General features: G+C 41.9%; 4 protein-coding genes across 5 annotated transcripts; 3 read left to right on the plus strand and 1 right to left on the minus strand.

The window, feature by feature from the left end:
* Positions 1 to 317: 317 nt before the first annotated feature.
* On the plus strand, positions 318 to 2,795 carry LOC119556966 (trypsin). Of its 2 annotated transcripts, none has more exons than XM_037869475.1 (3): positions 318 to 676; positions 739 to 1,024; positions 2,252 to 2,795. In XM_037869475.1, the coding sequence occupies exons 1-3, from the start codon at positions 399 to 401 to the stop codon at positions 2,651 to 2,653; spliced, it is 966 nt and encodes a 321-aa protein (XP_037725403.1). In that variant the 5' UTR covers positions 318 to 398; the 3' UTR covers positions 2,654 to 2,795. The 2 variants fall into 2 exon arrangements, with proteins under 2 accessions (XP_037725403.1, XP_037725404.1); XM_037869476.1 differs by having other exon boundaries at positions 2,264 to 2,795.
* A 1,131-nt stretch (positions 2,796 to 3,926) lies between these two features.
* LOC119556847 (trypsin-1) lies at positions 3,927 to 5,998 on the plus strand. Its single transcript, XM_037869318.1, has 3 exons — positions 3,927 to 4,030; positions 4,094 to 4,319; positions 5,165 to 5,998. Exons 1-3 carry the CDS (start codon positions 3,964 to 3,966, stop codon positions 5,973 to 5,975), a joined length of 1,104 nt encoding a protein of 367 aa, XP_037725246.1. The 5' UTR covers positions 3,927 to 3,963; the 3' UTR covers positions 5,976 to 5,998.
* Positions 5,999 to 7,769: 1,771 nt separating this feature from the next.
* LOC119556438 lies at positions 7,770 to 10,635 on the plus strand. The gene is made up of 3 exons (XM_037868671.1): positions 7,770 to 8,003; positions 9,291 to 9,519; positions 9,728 to 10,635. The coding sequence occupies exons 1-3, from the start codon at positions 7,928 to 7,930 to the stop codon at positions 10,344 to 10,346; spliced, it is 924 nt and encodes a 307-aa protein (XP_037724599.1). The 5' UTR covers positions 7,770 to 7,927; the 3' UTR covers positions 10,347 to 10,635.
* On the minus strand, positions 10,590 to 16,828 carry LOC119556437. The gene is made up of 7 exons (XM_037868670.1): positions 16,149 to 16,828; positions 15,820 to 15,955; positions 15,195 to 15,687; positions 14,749 to 15,135; positions 14,205 to 14,684; positions 13,883 to 14,145; positions 10,590 to 13,823 (listed from the first exon to the last, which is right to left on the minus strand). The coding sequence occupies exons 1-7, from the start codon at positions 16,751 to 16,753 to the stop codon at positions 10,686 to 10,688; spliced, it is 5,502 nt and encodes a 1,833-aa protein (XP_037724598.1). The 5' UTR covers positions 16,754 to 16,828; the 3' UTR covers positions 10,590 to 10,685.
* Positions 16,829 to 18,687: the final 1,859 nt, after the last annotated feature.

The raw sequence follows: 18,687 nt of genomic DNA on the forward strand, positions 1-18,687 counted from the left end.
AGCGTTTACCTTGGATCTTGAAACTTCCAATATGGCATTAAATCAGCGGTCGGCATTTGTCCATCAAGCGACTCATAAACAGTGTGCAACAGCGGTCGGCACAAACACATCGATAAGTTGCCCGAGCAAATTAAAATGTCACTAAAACATTAAATCCTTTAAATTATCATTATTAAATCATTTATCTGGGGGAACCCCTTTCAACGAATGTTTTAAGTTCAAGGAACGTCTCTAACCACCAGATATTGTTTCCAGTGAATGCTACATATCTTTATATCATTTTAAATTCTGATTAATTTGATCGTTAAGACACTGATTCAAACATCAGTTTTTTAAAATTGAATCTTTTCGTAATTGCTGGTGGAAATATAGACGCTTTTGGTATATCGTCGCACCCTATGGACCACCAATGGATGTGCCAGCTGATGTTGCTGATTTTAGCGGCCGACCCCAAACATAGCCACGCTCAGATTCTACAGCCGATGTCCACAGCCTCGTCCTTTGTGATCCTGCCGAAGATTGTGGGCGGCTATACGGTCACCATTGACCAAGTGCCCTTTCAGGTGTCGGTTCGCCGACGTCCTGTCCACCAGCGGCGCTTTGGAATGGGTCATGTGTGCGGCGGAGCGGTCATCTCCCAGCGGGTCGTCTGCTCGGCGGCCCACTGCTACGCCATGTGGGTGAAAATACAGACTATAACAAGCGGATAAAAAAATGTTTAAAAAATGCCCTATTTAGAAATAACTCGGTACCGCTGCACTATCGTGATCCAGAGCAATTTGTGGTCGTGGCCGGCAGCAGCGCCATCGATCATGCGGACCGCTTCACCCAGGAGTACCTCGTCCAGCAGATCGTAGGCCACGAGCGGTACAACATGACCACGCTGGAGAACGACATCGCCCTGCTCTTCCTGAATGGATTCATTCCGTGGCAATCGCATGCGATTCGGCCGATACCGCTGGCCACCGAAGCCCCCGAAGAGGGCACACTCTGTCTCATACACGGTTGGGGCAAGGTCGCCAAGGTGAGTGATCCCATTCCCAACCCATTGGCAGATTATAGTCCTTTTTTGTCCGCTCAAGAGAGCGTCCGTTAAATGATGTATGTTTTCTATATCGAAAGCATAATCCTATGTGTCCGCATAAGAGAGCGTCCGTTAAACAATGTTTGTTACTAAATCTTAGGCAAGTGTTTACCTAGTTTTTACCTAGTGATCCCATTCCCAACCCATTGGCAGATTATAGTCCTTTTTTGTCCGCTCAAGAGAGCGTCCGTTAAATGATGTACAAGGGTGGTCAAAAGTATTTTCACAAAAAAAAAGTTAAATATATTCATAATTTGAACTTACATCTTGTTAACTTTGGCATCAATGGAAAGGTAATTTAAATGCCGTTTGAATGATACAATACATTTCTTAACACATTCAGTACTTATTGAAAAGGACGAATTTGTGTGAAAATGTCCTTTTTGAACTTTTTTCCTCGACTTGAAAACTTAAATTTTTTGATGCAAAAAGTTTCTTCAAACAAAAATAATAGTAACTGCAAAAAGAATTTTTCAAAAATCATTTTGCTTATATTTTTTATGATTTTTTAAAGGTGACACTGTCGGAAAAAATTTGTATGAAAAAGAGAAAAATATGGCTAAAATGCATGTTTCTAAGCATTTTCAAAAAATTATAAAAAATATAAGCAAAATGATTTTTGAAAAATTCTTTTTGCAGTTACTATTATTTTTGTTTGAAGAAACTTTTTGCATCAAAAAATTTAAGTTTTCAAGTCGAGGAAAAAAGTTCAAAAAGGACATTTTCACACAAATTCGTCCTTTTCAATAAGTACTGAATGTGTTAAGAAATGTATTGTATCATTCAAACGGCATTTAAATTACCTTTCCATTGATGCCAAAGTTAACAAGATGTAAGTTCAAATTATGAATATATTTAACTTTTTTTTTGTGAAAATACTTTTGACCACCCTTGTATGTTACTATATCGAAAGCATAATCCTATGTGTCCGCATAAGAGAGCGTCCGTTAAACAATGTTTGTTACTAAATCTTAGGCAAGTGTTTACCTAGTTTTTAAAAAAGGTTCGTCCGCATAAAAGAGCGTCCGTAAAACGATATTTATTACGAAGGCATGTTCGATCTAAGTCTTTACTAAAAAAGGTTTGTCCGCATAAGAGGGCGTGCTTAGTTCTCATTGCTGGCAATTCAAACCATTTCTACAACAACGGTTTTTCATTGTAATCCAGTTTTTCTCGCAGAAGGACAAATCGGCCTCGTTGCATCAGGCCCCTGTACCGATACTGAACAAGGAGCTCTGCCAGGTGATTTACAAGCTACCCGCCTCGCAGATATGTGCTGGATTCCTGCAGGGCGGTATCGATGCCTGCCAGGGGGACTCCGGCGGACCGCTGATCTGCGACGGACATTTGGCCGGAATAATATCGTGGGGCGTTGGCTGTGCGGATCCAGGCTATCCGGGTGTTTATACCAATGTATCGCACTTTCTGAAATGGATTCGGAAAGCCAACGCTTCACTGGATTACTCTGAGTATCGCCAAATGACGCCGCAGAGTCTGGCTAGCCGTCGATCTATATCATCCACGTTCTTGGATATTGGCCTTCTGGGACTTATCATTAGCCTTCTTTGACGATCGGACAGCACAATAAATCGCTTTCTCTTGTTTGTTCTACAATTAATTTATCTAATCGTGGCGAGGAGGTACCCACTTGTAGATTGTCCAATAGTTGACGTTAATCAACGGTGATCGACGGCATTGATGACATCAGAGGAGGAGGAGCTTACTAAGGAGTACAATGAGTCTCTTGGTACAGGGTACATTTATGCCGTTTAAAGTTGTGGAAAGAATTATATTATATAAAATCTTAACAAAATAAATAATTATAAATTTCTCAGATAAATTGTGTGGCTTGGAGTTTATTTTAGGATTTTTAGAAAGCCATTATTGAGAAAGAAATGTTCCATGTATTTTTGCTTAGAGTTTTTAAAGATAGTTTCTATTTTGTCCTTCAAAACCGTCAATTATAAAGCGCGAAATTGCTTAAGGAATTGGCCAAACCCCTTTTATTATTTGGTTTCTTGGTTTTATGGTAATGTAAATATACGCTTATTGGAAAAAGATAGAACGCTTTTACTATTTGTTTACAAAAATATGAAATCGACCTAGATTCAAAATCTGTGTGGATGAGTAACCTTCGGTCGAAACACACCGTAGTAACGTAGTTTTAGATTTTTAATAAATTGTTTATATGGTATCTGGCAACACCAGAAATGGGACTGAATAATCAATTTTATTTGCACATGACGAGTGGATGTGAAATTTTAATTGAAATCGTACAATGGGCAATAGTTTTGCAATGGAGATCGAAGATCAATACGAGTAAACGGCTTCTAAGTTTCAACGAAATTTTACTGATCAGAATTCGGGATTTTTTTTCTGAAATGAGGGCTATTTACCTCAAGACAAATTGGCTTAAATATATTTGTTAAAAATCAAAAATAAAAAAGTAATTAAATGATATGGTTCTAAGAAAAGAATTTACTCTTTAGTCATAAGCCAGGAAAACCCAAAGATCTTTTAGAGATACGAAGATCGAAATAATTTAGTTTTGGACACACTGGTAGTTCCCCGATTTTCAAGGGCCCCATAAATCGGTGTGGTAAACCCAGAGATTGCCCGCTTGGAAAATCCAGCCGTGGCACTTAAAACTAAAGGCTGCAGTTCGTCAAACCCGGACGGAGGTCTTCGGGTCTCCGACAATGACAAGTCAGTCCGGTGTTTTTTGTGGTGTTCTATGATATTGTACGATGTGTATTGATTAGATTAGGATGCCCGCCCAGTGCCAGATTTTTATTTTGGCCGCGATATTGGACAAGTGGGTTCGGCTCCTTCATTAGTTGGTATCGCCACGTTGAGGAGTTAGCATCCAATTGGGCAGAATGATCGGATTGGTGAAATATTTGGCGGTTGCCCTCGTTCTTACTTCCTTGCCGGCGGGACTGAGAGGTTTGTGGGGGTTTTCTGGAGTTTCTGGATTATTATTTGTATTACCACCCAATCTTCCTTTAGGCGCCGTTCCACGGACAGCCTCGGATTCAAAGGCCATACGGCCGAGATTCAGTGTGGACCCTGGTAGGATTATCAATGGAACGGAGGCCACTCTGGGGGCCACCAGGCATCAGGTGGGAATTCGAAAGGCCCTCAACGATGGCTACTTCTTTGGAACAGGACACCTCTGCGGAGGATCGCTCATCCGACCAGGCTGGGTACTCACTGCCGCCCATTGCTTTGTGGAGTAAGTTTGGCAAGAGATCAATAGGTTTAAGGGGTATTACGAAAAGTATTAGGAAATAAAGCTTAGCTGTTCCCTAAGAGTTACGTAAGGAACATCAAGTTGATTGAAAATGTTTGATACCCCCTTATCGGTTCCAAGAAAAGACAAAGTATTTATGGTTACTATAAAAACTATTAGTATTCTTCAAAAATATTTGGTAGCTCAGGGAAATAAAATATATTAAAGCGCACGGTCGCCTTTCCGAAAAACCTGGCTTAAGGTCACCAAACCCAATCTTCAGCACATTTTAGCTTGGCCTATGGTTTGTTAATTGGAGAACTGAAACACAAATCTTAAGAGAAATTATACTTTTATATCGATAGACACAAAAAATTTGTTATTATGCATAATGCCTTTTTTATTCATACTAAATAATGCATAAAATTTGTAATATTCGATATTTTTCATATAAAGTATATACATTAGTCTATATGAATTTGATATTTTCGATACTAGAGATCTATATAGCATTTTTAAAGTAAACATGGCTTAGTTTTAAAAGTATATATTGCACGATTTTATAGTCCGGGTCACCTTTCTGAAAACCTAACTTATTATTATTACCAATACCAATCTTCATCATCTTCACATTTTAACTTGGCTAATCATTTTTTTTTAAGATGTAAAAAAAAAAATCGTAGAAGATTGAAAAGTTTCCAAAAAAATAAGCAAGTTACCAGCTTCTGGGACACCTTTCAGTAATCCCTCACAAAATTGGGGCATCAATTTGCAAAAATAAATGGGAATTGACTAAAATGATTGAATTCAATTTCATTCTAATTCTAATACTATATATTTTATACTAGTCAGATTATATACGACGGAACCTTTGTGCCCAAGGAGGAGTTCATCGTGGTGATGGGCAATCTGGATCGCTACAATCGAACCGACACGCTGACCTTTACACTCGATGAGCGGATAATGCAGCTGGAAAAGTTCGACCTGTCCACCTACGACAAGGATATCGCCCTGCTGAAGTTAAATGACACCGTGCCCACCGGTCATCCTACTATTCGTCCAATTGCCCTTAATCGGTATACCGTCGCGGAGGGCGTCGTCTGCCAGGTGACGGGATGGGGCAATACGGAAGATGGCTACATTTCCGATATCCTGATGACCGTCGATGTGCCGATGATCAGTGAGCAGCATTGCATCGACGACAGCGATCTGGGTCATCTGATAAAGGCTGGAATGGTGTGCGCTGGATATCTAGAGGTTGGGGAGAAGGACGCCTGCTCGGGCGATTCCGGAGGACCACTGGTGTGCCAAAGTCAGCTGGCCGGCGTGGTTTCCTGGGGCATTCAATGTGCCCTGCCCAGATTACCGGGAGTCTACACGGACGTGTCGTACTACTACGACTGGATTCTGGTGAATATGGGCGAGGATCCGAATGCTGTTGAAAGTGGTGATGGAAGCGGTGATGGAAGCGATGATGGAAGTGGTGACGGAAATGGTGACGGCAGTGGTGACGGCAGTGGTGATGGCAGTGGTGATGGAGGTGTCGATGACGATAACGATAACAATGGAGGTGGTGGTGCTATGGGAGTCATGGTCGGAACTCTTAGCCTTCTCCTGCCTGGATTCCTTGCCCTGAGGCTAATGACTAATCAGTTCTGATTACCATAGAATTACTTCAATAAAATAAGAACTAAAACATTCGACTCTTTTTTATTCACTTCGACTTTTATACATATATTAATATAATTTAAATTCTTTTAAGCTTTGGGGAGTGTAATATTTTCCTTGCGGACCAGCACTTGAACACTATTATTAAACAGGTGTTATAAATTTGATATCATTTGAATTAATCATTTTCGATATCCATTAATATTGAAAAATGTATGATATTGCTGATGTGTTCACTAAAAAAAAAATACAAGTTTTGATTTAGGAGCTAAAAACAAATAACATATTTGTTTAATAATAAGGTTGTATTTTAAAAAGATGTATACTTATACAAGTATTGTAACTTGAACACATGAAGTTGTTCTTAGTTTGTATCTTTATAATACTTAAGGTACATATTTTAAAAGATAGAATAAGTGTAAACACAACATATGTCCATTTTCTTCACTGGTGTAAAAGCTTTCCTTTGTTGCAAGCATTTATGGCCTACTTCTAGGCGGCTTATAAAACTTCTTAGACCGAAATTGTTCTTACACCCCATATAGTTCGCGATTGTTAGGTTATCGTCGCATTTGTTGTTAGTTAACTAAAAATAGTTCACGGCGCAGAAAAGAGACTTGATTTCACTAGTCCGATGAATGGAGTGACCACCTGATATTGATAATCTTTATGGTTCCAGACGGTATGGGACTGAAAGAATGGCATCCGTGACTGCAGGGCGATCGATTCGATTGAATCCATTCCATTAATCAATCGATCTATCTGGTTGTTTAAACGTGCAGACAAGGTCAAGGAGTTAAGCTGCATTGGGCAATTGAGAGTACTATATCAAGGGAGCACTTTCTATCTATCGTGGCGACCATGATTCGGAATGGTTCATCTCAAGGCTGCGTTACAACACTATTAATCTTCGGTTTTGGGTAATATAAAGTATTGCAATCTTTGGGCCATCGATCCTTATCAGCCACACTTTGCGATGTAATCTGCTTTCCATTTTAGTTCGCCTCAAGTTTTGTATATGTATATAGTTCTCGAGAAGGCGTAATATACATTTCCGCTACACTTCAGAAATACGAGAGGTTCTTCAAAAGGGCACAAGTCTTCTAAATGTTCACATAATCTTTATCATTAACTTTGTATTACATTGAAAAAATACAAAATAATGTATAATAGGTATTCAAATTAAATACTCTACATAAATTTACCTTCAATAATTTTTAATATTAGTTAAAGTTAATTCAATTATCTTAATTTTTTTGTGTGCTTCTCATAAACCAGTTTTGCTATCAGTCAAAAGAATGGACATTCAAAAGCCGCGTGAAGTAATCAACCACCAAATAGGTTTCTTAGAACATATTTTTCTTGATAAAAGTTCCACATGATCGGAAGAGTATTGGTTGCAGGGGCTTGTTAAATTTGACTCTAAGGCCAACAAAGTGTTTGATACATTTCATCGAACTTAATCCTGGCTTTAGAACATAATCAAATTAAGAAAAGTATATGAAAACAAAGCAGAAATAATAATCAAAATAATGTTTACTGGCAATGCGTTCTTATCGATCCCTATTGAGCGTTTGTGTTTGTTTATTATTCGCTTCGATTCAGTTCGATTCGGCGATACTGCTGTATGTACTATGGCTTTATCAACCGACATCGGCTACAAAAACAATAACAAACGATTCGGAATCAAGACTCACGAAACCAAAACAAAAATTTATGGAATTATCTAAGAACGCTTTTGCGAATTTGCGTTCATTCGACTTAGGAAAGAAGCTCGCGCTATAATTTCTTCATTCATTGCTCGGAGCTCACGACAGGTGAACCGTAAAACGCTCTCTGTGAAAAACTTTAGATCGCTTCGATTATCGATCATCGGGATTAGCTAAAATTTTTTTTTCATATTTTTCCTTTGTGAATTTTGTGTTCGGGATACGTTTTGCAAAATGCAGCTCAACGATCATTGGCGAAAGATTGTGAAGACCTTGATCTTTGCGGTTCTATGCACTGAAATGCAAACGAGTAAGTAAATGTTACGATATAGTAGTGAAGATCGAGATCCAAGTCGAATTAGGGATGTATCACTTAAAAGTCACTTAGTGAGCAGGGTGTTTCCCCTGGGTTCTATAAATAGGATGCACATTATTTTAGAAGCTCTTAAGCTTATAAATATAAAAATGCGATAACCTTTCCTGATTTTAAGCTTGCTATCATCAGAATTTGAGTATTAGAAAATATTTAGTTGTCGAGGAAAGTGCGAGTTCTATCAAGTGGTCAGGAAACTTTCAAATATGTTATCTTCTGAATTATAGTATTACAAAACATTTAGTAATCGAAGAAAGTCATATTTCCATCAATTGATACTATGTCAATTTTATACTTGAGTCGGTCAGGAATTTCAATGACACTTGAATAGTTATAACATGACAACAAATTGTGCAAACTTCAAAAGAAATTGCAAGTAAGCATTAGAGGTAATAGAGATACCACAAGTATCTTATGGAACTATAAAGAACTTTGATGTGTAACGGAAATAGGTAATAAATTATCTCACATATTTATTATTACGAATGAACTTTAATCTTGAACTTTTTGTTAATCTGTTTTTAAACATTTCAAACATTTATTTGATTGCTCCGAGAGTTCACCTGATAACCAAGACAAATAATACATTTTGAGCAGTCACGATTTCTAAAAATAAGGTTCTAGCTTAGAATGTTTTGTGCACATAATTTTTGCAATGCTAAATTGGTTCTATAATAGAAATGGGAGGCATAGCAAATTTCGCAAAAACTTTGGATTTTGTTAAAAGGGAATTTTACATATCCACTGTACTTTGGCATAATCCCACGATTATACAAATCGCTGACCGCGTTTAGTGCGTCACTCCGAATTGAGCAATTGGCGATCTATAATCGCGTGATCGTCTCGAGCTTCCGGGGTAGTACCCCATCTACCTAAGTGGATTCAGTTTCGATTCGATTGGGCTTAGTTGCCCGTGGCCGGGGCTATAGATACCACTGGCCGGCTATCATATCTGCGATCACGCCGGGAACAACAGAGGTGGCCTGATCGGGTCGAATCCGGGACTTGTGCACTGGGTAAAGCTATCGGCATATCAGGGAGCGATCGGGGCGCTGACCAGGCGTCAAAGATTGCTGATAGCTGCTAGGTGATAACGTGGACTGCACTCGGAGACTGTTTCCATGGTGGGATTCCGATCGGATCTCGATTGGCGGCGGCCTTATCAGGCTTTCGGCTCAACCTTCCCTCGGTTCACTAATTTTGCACGTTCTCCATCCTCGACAGCCTATACCCATCGTGATTTGGCGGCAAAACGTGGCATTGGCCTGGCCGAAATGGATGCCATTGCAGCGGCGACTGGAGAGGATCGATTCCGGCCGAAAATGTTGGCCCCGCACCAGGCATCCATACGATTGTTGTCCCAGGAGCGTGATTACTTTGGCAAGGGGCACATCTGCTCGGGCGCCTTGGTGGCGCCCTCTGTTGTGCTGACCGTCGGTAGCTGCATCTTCAGGTTGGTCAAATGTGGATTATAATTCCCAACTTGTTTTTCTGAAAGATGTAAACAATGCGATTTAAGGCATTACAACACAAACGAGAGAGAATGCTATAGTCGATGCCATCGACTATCAAATACCCTTTACTCAGCTAACATCTGAGTTACTCTACGAGTAACGGGTATACAAATAATATATAATAATGTCAATATACTTTTATTACAGTCAGGTGAAAAGGAAACACTACCATCCATCAGAACTGCGCGTTATGCTCGGCAACCCCCAGAGATTTGCTCCCCATGAGCAGGGCCTGTTCTTTGGTGTGACCCACATCCATCATCCTCCCAAGGACTTGGCTCTGGCCATTTTGATGCTGGAAAAGGATGTGCCTCTGGATAATCCCCATATCCAACCAATTGGTTTGCCTTCTCCTGGAACCACTTCCGTTTTGGATTCGGAATCCAGTAATCTTCTGCAGATCAGCACTTGGGGCTACGATGCCGATATTCGCGAGCTGCACGATCTGGTGACATTAAATGCCACCCACACATCCTGTCACCAGCAGCAGAGCAAGTCCCCAAGGATTTGTGTCCAGCCGGAGGCCACCAACTCCACTCCTGGCCAGCTTTACATGGATGCAGGTGCCACCCTAACGGAACGGGATCGCCTGCTTGGTCTGAGGAGCATCGATGGGGGATTCGAGGACGTAGCCACCCATGTGGAGTGGATCCTGGCCAAGATTGGAGATGGGGGCAATCAGAACAGCTCCATCTGGGGCATCCTGGGATTCCTAGTATTCACCGGCTACGTAATCACCATAAGCAGCAAGAGCTTTTCGACCTAAGACGTCTTAAGAGGATCCATGGGGGATTTACGATGTGATCATTTGGGGGAAATTAGCCAAGTAAGACTTCCTAGGCCCTTTAAAAATGATTAAGCCGAGGAGTGTGATAATCTCAATCTGATGCTTTTTTAAAACAGATTTCATGCTTGATGACTTCAAGCGTGCTATAAAATCTGGTAGTACATGTATAAGATACTTAATATACAATAGATTTTTCATTCCAAAAGAAATAATACCATTTCGATTTAACAAAAATAAACAATTCATTAGTATACATAGAATAAACAAAGATATATACAGTAAATATAAAAATACATAGCTTACAATATGGTACGGATTTTAGCCAAGTAGAGCTTTAACCAGACTGCATTCCCTTTCCTTACCGCAGAGCAGCAATATTGGAGTCTCTACAGATTTTAGTTTTTGACCAGATTTTACCAGAGGCCATGCCCATGGGTGCTGATTTTTTTTATAGCCAAATGTGCGTTGCTGCCAACCGCCTACTTGATTATATGCAAAAAGGTAGAAGTGCTCTTCCGCCGGTTGCGTTATCACTAAAAGATACTGCTCTTCTCCGACTTTAAATGGGGTTAGTTGATGAATGCGCTCATGGAAACTCAGTTGCTGGATGGGTTCAAAGTGGGTTTCCCCATGGTTATCATTCCTTTTAAAGATGGCTATATGCCTGCAACCCAGGCAGCTGACTAGCAATTGGTTCTCTTGCATCTCAGCCAGATCGTAAGAACCCTGGATCAACTGTAGCAATTTAAAGTTGTGATGCGAAGGATCCCTGGCATGAATGGCTAAAACTGGACGATGATTGCTCAAGCCACTGGTGAGAAGTAGATCCTCCTGGGACTCAACCCCCCCTGGAATCACCTTCATTAGGCGACCATCTGCCGGCAACACAGATTGCCAGTCGGTGAGACTGCAGTTACTCCGCTTCAACCGCAAGACACGAACCTCCTCTTCGGTGCCCAGAAGAAGTAGTACCATCTCCTCGACATCTATTAGTTCCATGGCCTCCACTGGTTGACGCATTCCCAGCGTATGTGATTCATTCCGGCAACTAATGCTGATCCTGCTGCGCAATCTTCTGGCTGGACGATGACAGTGGTTCTGAACCTTAACCCGCACATCCCCAGAGTTTAGCCGTATCAATTGGTTGGACACACTCACGTTGGCCAGGAGCACACGGCCTTCGGGGATCAGGAGCTGAGCCCGTAAGCTCCTACGCTGACAGGGAGCCGAATCACCCAAGGGCAGGCTAAACCGCAGTTCTGGGGATCCCTTCAAGGGCGGTTTCACCCAAGTAGATTCCAGAACTTCGGGGTCATGGTCCAGATAGAGCAGTCTTTTGTGAGAGCTTTGATTACTCTGCTTAAGAAGTTCCTGCAGTTGCTCTAGGGGATTGCTTTGGTTTTCCATCGTTCGCATTTGACTGGGACTCTGACTTCCTGCCAAGACAAGACCTCCGGGGAAAAGTGCTTTGTCCAGGACCAGACTATCGATGTTGTAGTCGCTGTTCCGGAAGATGCTGCCCCTATAACTCTCGCTTAGCTCACGGCCGTTTAGATTCATCACATGACCGGGTCCTGTGAACTCCACACCTCCATGGAAGGTCTTGGCACCCGTGATGCTTTGCGCTTGATTGCTATGTCGGAGCACCAGATTATCCAGTTGAATATTATTAATGGAGCGAAGTAGTGGTTCACCTCCCAACTGAAGGTTTTCAAAGCTCAGAGATCCGAATACCTCCAAGGCAGCTCCTCTCAAAGGAATGCGATGCTGTAGGAAGTATTCCAGACTCATTTCGTTCACGCTTCCCAGATTGAGATCCTGTTCGACAACCAGTTGCTTGAACTTCACCAATGGCCAGGATTGCCCTTTGCCCTGCTGGTAAATACTCTCAATTGGATAACCATTCACTTCTGGACTCTCCAGCTGAAGTTTACCAATCTTGGGAGCCTGGAGGAAGTGAAGATCCGCTGCAATGGCATCTCCACTGGACAGGCGGTACAGTGAGGCATTGAGTCGTTCTATATCGATTCCGTTCACCAGTCCAAAGTGTGCATCCTTTTCCAGATGAATAGTTTTAGCTTTAACTAATCCAAGTAGCTCTTGGGGAGCTACGATCACCTGGCTTTCGTTAGTGAGACTCCGGCGGAGTAGGGCATCTTCGGCCAAATAGGTGAAGTTGAGTTCGATGGGCAGAGACTGCTTGCTTTGTAGGTTCTTCAAGTAGGGTGCCTTCAGGAGGACATGTCCTGTAATGCTCTGGTTTCCCACTTTTCTCACAACATGCTGGCGCAGATAATTCAGAGTTGATTGGGAGGGGTCTTCACCATCCCATAGAGCATCGCCGGTGACTATCAAATTCCTCCATGGAAGTTGCTGCACTCGCTCCAATCTTTTCACAAGATTACTTAGATCTGGTTTATTGGCAAGGGGACACTTTAGACTCCCACTGATGTTGAGTTGCTTCAGGTACAGATCTCCTTTGATTTCCAAATCTTTGCGTGTGTCTATGAATTCTTCTTTCGGTACCCCATTTATTCGAGTCACATCCACATTGGTGGCCATCATTCTGTCAAATGTGTAGAGCCCACTAATCTGCTGGGGTGTCATTCGTAGCAAGGTGTTATCCAGCAGGGAACTGAGATCCACATTATTTATGTGAGGTGTATGAAGAGCATCGTTCAGTTGGACGTCCGCCGTAAAGGTTTTTTTTCCCCGTAACTCCGCATTGGCATCGGGTCTAATCAGGCGACTTAGGTAATCCTCCCATTGGATTTCATTAATGTTTTGCAGTTGTAGATCCTTTTCGAATCGTACATTTCCCTCGATAAGAAGTTGCTTGTGGAGAAGAAGGGGTTGTTCATTTCCCTCCGAAATCTTGGACAGTAGTTCATCGAAGGGCAATCCATTTAGGCGTCGGAAGTTCAGATTCTCCAGATGTGGGGTTTCCGTGAGCTCAAGACGCTGCAGGCTAAGATCATGGCCAAGAAGCTGCTGCAGTGGCAATCCATTAAGGCGACTCACATTCAAGTGATCCTGAACCCTAAGGTCATTCGTCACTACCAAGCGGTCAAAGCTCTTTGTTCCTTTAAAGTTCTGGGTGATATTTGACTTTAGCACTAGCTCGGTTACTGGTAGCCCATTTATTTGATTGGTTTGAAGGCTTTGAACAGTTAGAGGTGCTTGGAAACTTTTGTGACCCGTAATATTTGTCTCCTGCCCATGACGCACTGCATCCCTTGCAATCGCCGCCAAACGGGAACTGTAATCCTTACAAATGATATCTCCCTGTACGCTGGCATTCAGGAAGATGATGTGAAGAGTGTGGTTTGGATAGTTGTGATTGTTTTGCTGTCCTCCGCTGAGAAGATGATCTCTCAAAGGATGCCCTTGAATATAGGTGGTGGTGAGTGAAGGTGTATTGACTTTAGCTTCTCCGAAGGTCAAGTTTGAAAGGAACTATGGAGGGGGTGGCTAATGTTATTAAACTTAACCAGAGGAAGATTAAACATTTTTACCTGTTGCGTCTGATTCAAAAGGTAAGTGGAATGGAGATTATTCCTGGCCAGAGATTGCTTTCCCAGTACTACAAGTGAGTTTCCGGTATCCCTCTGCACATTTCTGACCGTCAGGGAACCACTGATCGTAACCCTGCCCGTGTAGTACTGTTGAAGACGTTGCCCTCCCGGTTCTTGGAGTTGTCTGGGCTGTTTCTGCCATGTGCTCTTATTGGCCACCTGAATGTCACCCGAAACACTCATCTGATAGATGCGAACAGGAGCTGAAAATTGAGGACTCTTTAGACCCATTGATAAACAAACACAATAAAGAGATACTTACTTTTTACCCAGGAATCATTGGCACCGCGAAAAAGGACATCGTGGGCAAAGTCTAGGTCATTCACCAATCGAGCCTCCAAACGCGGAGCGAAAAAGGCAGACATATAGATATTGGAACTGATCACCTGAGCACGTCGCAAGTTGAAGAGACGATCCACCACAAGTCCATTGAGCAGAGTAGTCCGAAGATTGACCACCCGAGTTTTCGATTGCATCACAAGTTTTCCTTCTAACCGAGTGTCACGGCTGCGCAGAAAGAGGGAGTCCAAAAAGTCATCCCAGGACACTCCATTGACTTGCTTCACTTTGAGATGACGCACTACATATTCACTACGTGTAGGTTTCTCTGGAGGAATCTGGGGAGCACTGGAGTTGTGGATGTCTTGAGGGGTCAACAGTTGCTTCGTTTTTAGTGCTTTGGTCTGCACAGGAACGTTCCTGATGGTCAGCAAAGGTGGTACTGAAGTATCCAGGTTGTGACCTATTGATCAAGAAGTGGATGTTGGTAAAAATCATATTTTTTAAGTTTGAGTTTTCCAACTCACCTGGCATCAACTGTCCCTGGTAGATGAGGTTGCCCACTCGCAATCGTCGTACCTTGAGTTTATCCAGCTCATCATTTTCATTTCCCGTCCCAAAGGAGCGAGTGGTTCTCCTGGTTCGTGATTCCTCAAATCGCTGACGAAGTTCCTCCAGACGCCGCTTTAATTGTGTGGGAGTGCGCAGCTGATCGTCCTCCAACTGGAGCCGCTCAATGTGTCCTTTTTCCAGAAGATGCAGTGGTTTCTCCAGCTGAATGCCAGACTGCGGCTTTAAGGAGTTGACCAGGTGTTTCAGGCTTTCTAGAGAGGAACGACGGCGCAAAAGCAGACCACGTAAGGCATTGACGGACTCCTCGAACTCATGGCGATGCAATTGGACCACAGTGAGATCTGCAAAGAAGAGAGATTAGCAGTTGCTCTATGGAGTCTATAGGGTACAACCAATTGACCTTCTTCTGGAGCGGCACCCACTTGGTTTGAGATTTCCTCCACTTCACCCAGCTGCACTGTTCGGATCAGATCGCTCGAGGGTCTTCGATAGGCCAGCAACAGGAAGCTCTCATTGCGAGCATTTGTATGGGTAAGTAGACCACTTGGCTCCGATTCTCCAACGACCTGATATCCACTGTAGCAATCCAGGCGGGTTGAGCTGAAAACGATCACCTCGCCATTGGAACGGGCTCCGATCAGGAGCTGACCTTTTTTGGTGGCACTTAACCGTTGGAAACTCAAATCCCTTCGAGCATGCTTTCGATAGACCACAAATTGTCCATCCACCATGCGGAAGAAAATGCAGGAAGCGGATGTAGAGGAACTACAGGCGATAAGGCAGTTTCGGCCACGAAATCTAGCTGTCTGGACATTTTGGGCCCGGACAGTTAAGGCCTGACGATGTTGCAGGGTTCGTGTGTTCTTTTCCAACTCGTAGACTGTGAGAACCATCTTATAAAGAAAATTAATTGATGTAAGAAAAATTACAAAATAATTAATGACTTTATCATCATCATAAAATAGATTACCGTAATTATATATAAGGTATAATGTTACAATATAATAGAGATATTTTGGTTTTACCTTTGATTGAGAGCCCCTTAAAGAACGCCCAAAAATTATATACAGGGGCTGACGACCAACCACTTGGAGAACACGTATGGCGGGTAGAGTGATCTCCTCGAGGGGATTAAAGTACGTGTCCAGCCACTCGAATGTTCTGAGAAAAAATATTAATCATTATTTAGCAATGAACAAGCAATATGATTCGTTAATGATAATATTTTGATTCTTAAAGCCATTACACAAAATAGGTAATTTAACCATATTAGATCCATAATAGATCTTATTTATTTGATATAATTATTATATAACGACTATAATATTATTATTATTTTACTAGTTATCCCCACCTGCACTTGCTGTGTGACCTGGTATGGTTGGAGGCCACCAGCAGGAGAACCTGTTCGGCACTGGGCTTCAGAAGGTGGAGCTGAAGGAATCCTCCTGGCAGCGAGAACTCCTGCAGGGGCTCGAAGCTCAGTTGCTTGGCGGGATCTTCGGAGAGTAGCAAGTCCTTGGGCAGTTGGTAGACCTCCAGGGAATCCTCCAGGACGATGGACAGGAGTAGGAACTGTCGCCAGGCCACGATTTCTGCTCCGAGAGATTTACGAACCCTAACCTGACCCGCTAACTTTCCCAGCGGCACCAAGCGTCGCTCTCCGGTGGCCACGTGCAATTGGAAAATCTCGGGTCCATGGAGCAGCAGTAGTAAATCCTCTTCCGCTTCACGGAGCACAAAGAGTGGAAGCTCATGGCTCATTATCATATCCACAAATGGAAGACGGATTTCCGGACCAGCCGCACTTCCATTTAACCCATTGCGACAGGAAGTTGGAAGAAGTTGAGCTGCACTTTGATTTCTAGGTACTTCTTCGGCTGATAAATCAGATCGTACTTGGCCTGTATAAAACACTAAGACACTAAATAACACTGAACATAGGCCAAGCGAAACCATTTCACAGAGTTTTCACTAGAGATCCCTGACTATACTAAACTAAAGTAATATTTTCATTCAATTCCCATGGGAATTTGATTTTGTTACTCCTCTTCCTTTATTCTTAACTGTAATTGAAAGTCTTGTTCGTGAGAGAGCATTACTATCAAAAAAAATAGACGTTGTGACGAATGCACTTCGAGTGTGTGAATATGTGTGTACAAAAGTTATAGTATATTTTGTTATCAAAAATAATTGTTCAATCGACCAAATAAATATAACGTTAAGCTATACCTTTCGATCGGTATTTCTCTTGATATAATCGGACCATTACATCATATTTTAACAGATAACCGTTAATTGAAGGTATGGTATGCAGTGAATGAAAGAATGACAGAGAAAGCTCAGAAGTTAAGGAACAGTGGGTGATATTGCTTATAAGGTAAAATGGTAAATGGTATTTTTCTGAGATTTCGGATCAGCCTGATGCTATGCTACGAAACATTAGCAAAGTGCTCCCAACCGATATTTTCCCATGTGTCGCATTAGTTTTCCCCGATACTCTCGGCACCCGTCAATCAGTCTCTCTTCGTTCTGCTTTCTCCGTCTGCAGTGACACCTTGGACTGGGAATTAAATTTTTTCGTAGGGCGGGGAGGCACGAGGATCTATAAATAATGCAGACAAACTTGGAGACTGCCTTCGACGATTCTGCTGAATCAATCAGCTTCGATCATTAGTCGAGGTCATTAAAGACATTAAGTCCCTGCGCCACCGAAGAAAAGAGGAAGAAAGCATTTAACACGGAAGAGGGAATCGCATAAAAATAAAATATACACATATATGTGTATATAGAGGGGCAGAATATTATTTCCGGGCGGAACGGGACCAAACGAATCACCCATAAATCCGCAGCTTTAACCTAAAAGGTGGCCACATTTGTACTTGCAATTAAAGCGGATTTAATGTATCCGTATTAATAGGTGTACGAGAGTGAAATTGAATGCGTGTCATTGCCCTCGGGGTCAAGATTTGGGGGCATCTGTTGTAAATATCCGCTGGAATATTTACTTTGCCCAAAACTGATTGATCGCAACATTGACATGAGGTATAAACAACATTCCAGCCTTACAAAAACACAATTGCGGTACAAATAAGAGCACAGCATATGAGTAAAAATAATAGGTGAACATTAAATTTCGATAGGGAAACAATTCAAATAATTGTTAAAGATCTAATGCATTTTTTTTAGGAAATGAAATTAAAATGTATTTCAAAGTAATTTAACAAAAATAAATATTTTTGATTGTTATGTTAAAATTTTTATCTTGATCTTACAAACGGTTTATAGTATTTTGTTAGCTTGGGATCTTTTTAAAAATGTATCATTCGTATTAAATCAAACTTATTTCGTTCAAAGCTTAGATAGGTATTAGTTGTTTTTAAGTGCAACTACAAATTTAATTGTTTTAGAAGACATAAATATTTATGTAGGTAAAAATTATGTATTATTTAGTTGTCAAAAATGCGTTCCTATTGGGATTATACCATCTGGATTGGGCCTAAAGGTATCGCAGGAGTGCGCGGCTAATGCCAGCTGTTGTGTAGTGGTCATTAGCAGATGTTCCACTGGTTGCGTGTTGCCAATTTGGTTCATTTCGTTTTTTTGTCCTTTTTTTGTTGACCATTTCGAGCAGTTGCCGTCGCGCTTTTCGTGACTAATTAGCAAATTCGCGACACCCGTTTGGGGAGCATTTTTTTTCGCGTCTGTCGTTTAGCGTTTGGGGTCATGGGTTAAGACCCCCTTCTTAGCCTAACCGATTAACGGTTAACAGAAGCAGCTGATTGTCATGCCTGCGGCTCATCAGCGGGCTCATAACGGTGCTTTTGGAGTGGCTGGCTCTGATTTGAGTGCTCCCCCAATGGGCCACTCTCATGCGAGAGAGAGCACAGTTC

Source organism: Drosophila subpulchrella, chromosome X (genome assembly GCF_014743375.2).
Source record: "Drosophila subpulchrella strain 33 F10 #4 breed RU33 chromosome X, RU_Dsub_v1.1 Primary Assembly, whole genome shotgun sequence".
Taxonomy (NCBI): Eukaryota; Metazoa; Arthropoda; class Insecta; order Diptera; family Drosophilidae; genus Drosophila; species Drosophila subpulchrella.

What these genes read in the sequence shown, in the direction of transcription:
- LOC119556438 (XM_037868671.1), top strand. Translation starts at nt 7,928, where the DNA reads ATGCAGCTCAACGATCATTGGCGAAAGATTGTGAAGACCTTGATCTTT. An exon ending in ATGCACTGAAATGCAAACGA is followed by an intron (nt 8,004 to 9,290) that starts GTAAGTAAATGT and finishes CATCCTCGACAG; the next exon opens with CCTATACCCATCGTGATTTG. An exon ending in GTCGGTAGCTGCATCTTCAG is followed by an intron (nt 9,520 to 9,727) that starts GTTGGTCAAATG and finishes CTTTTATTACAG; the next exon opens with TCAGGTGAAAAGGAAACACT.
- LOC119556966 (XM_037869475.1), top strand. Translation starts at nt 399, where the DNA reads ATGGACCACCAATGGATGTGCCAGCTGATGTTGCTGATTTTAGCGGCC. An exon ending in GCGGCCCACTGCTACGCCAT is followed by an intron (nt 677 to 738) that starts GTGGGTGAAAAT and finishes TGCCCTATTTAG; the next exon opens with AAATAACTCGGTACCGCTGC. An exon ending in GTTGGGGCAAGGTCGCCAAG is followed by an intron (nt 1,025 to 2,251) that starts GTGAGTGATCCC and finishes ATTGTAATCCAG; the next exon opens with TTTTTCTCGCAGAAGGACAA.
- LOC119556437 (XM_037868670.1), bottom strand. Translation starts at nt 16,753, where the DNA reads ATGGTTTCGCTTGGCCTATGTTCAGTGTTATTTAGTGTCTTAGTGTTT. An exon ending in GGGTGCCGCTCCAGAAGAAG is followed by an intron (nt 15,136 to 15,194) that starts GTCAATTGGTTG and finishes TCTTCTTTGCAG; the next exon opens with ATCTCACTGTGGTCCAATTG. An exon ending in TTTTGAATCAGACGCAACAG is followed by an intron (nt 13,824 to 13,882) that starts GTAAAAATGTTT and finishes CCCCCTCCATAG; the next exon opens with TTCCTTTCAAACTTGACCTT.
- LOC119556847 (XM_037869318.1), top strand. Translation starts at nt 3,964, where the DNA reads ATGATCGGATTGGTGAAATATTTGGCGGTTGCCCTCGTTCTTACTTCC. An exon ending in CTTGCCGGCGGGACTGAGAG is followed by an intron (nt 4,031 to 4,093) that starts GTTTGTGGGGGT and finishes ATCTTCCTTTAG; the next exon opens with GCGCCGTTCCACGGACAGCC. An exon ending in GCCGCCCATTGCTTTGTGGA is followed by an intron (nt 4,320 to 5,164) that starts GTAAGTTTGGCA and finishes ATTTTATACTAG; the next exon opens with TCAGATTATATACGACGGAA.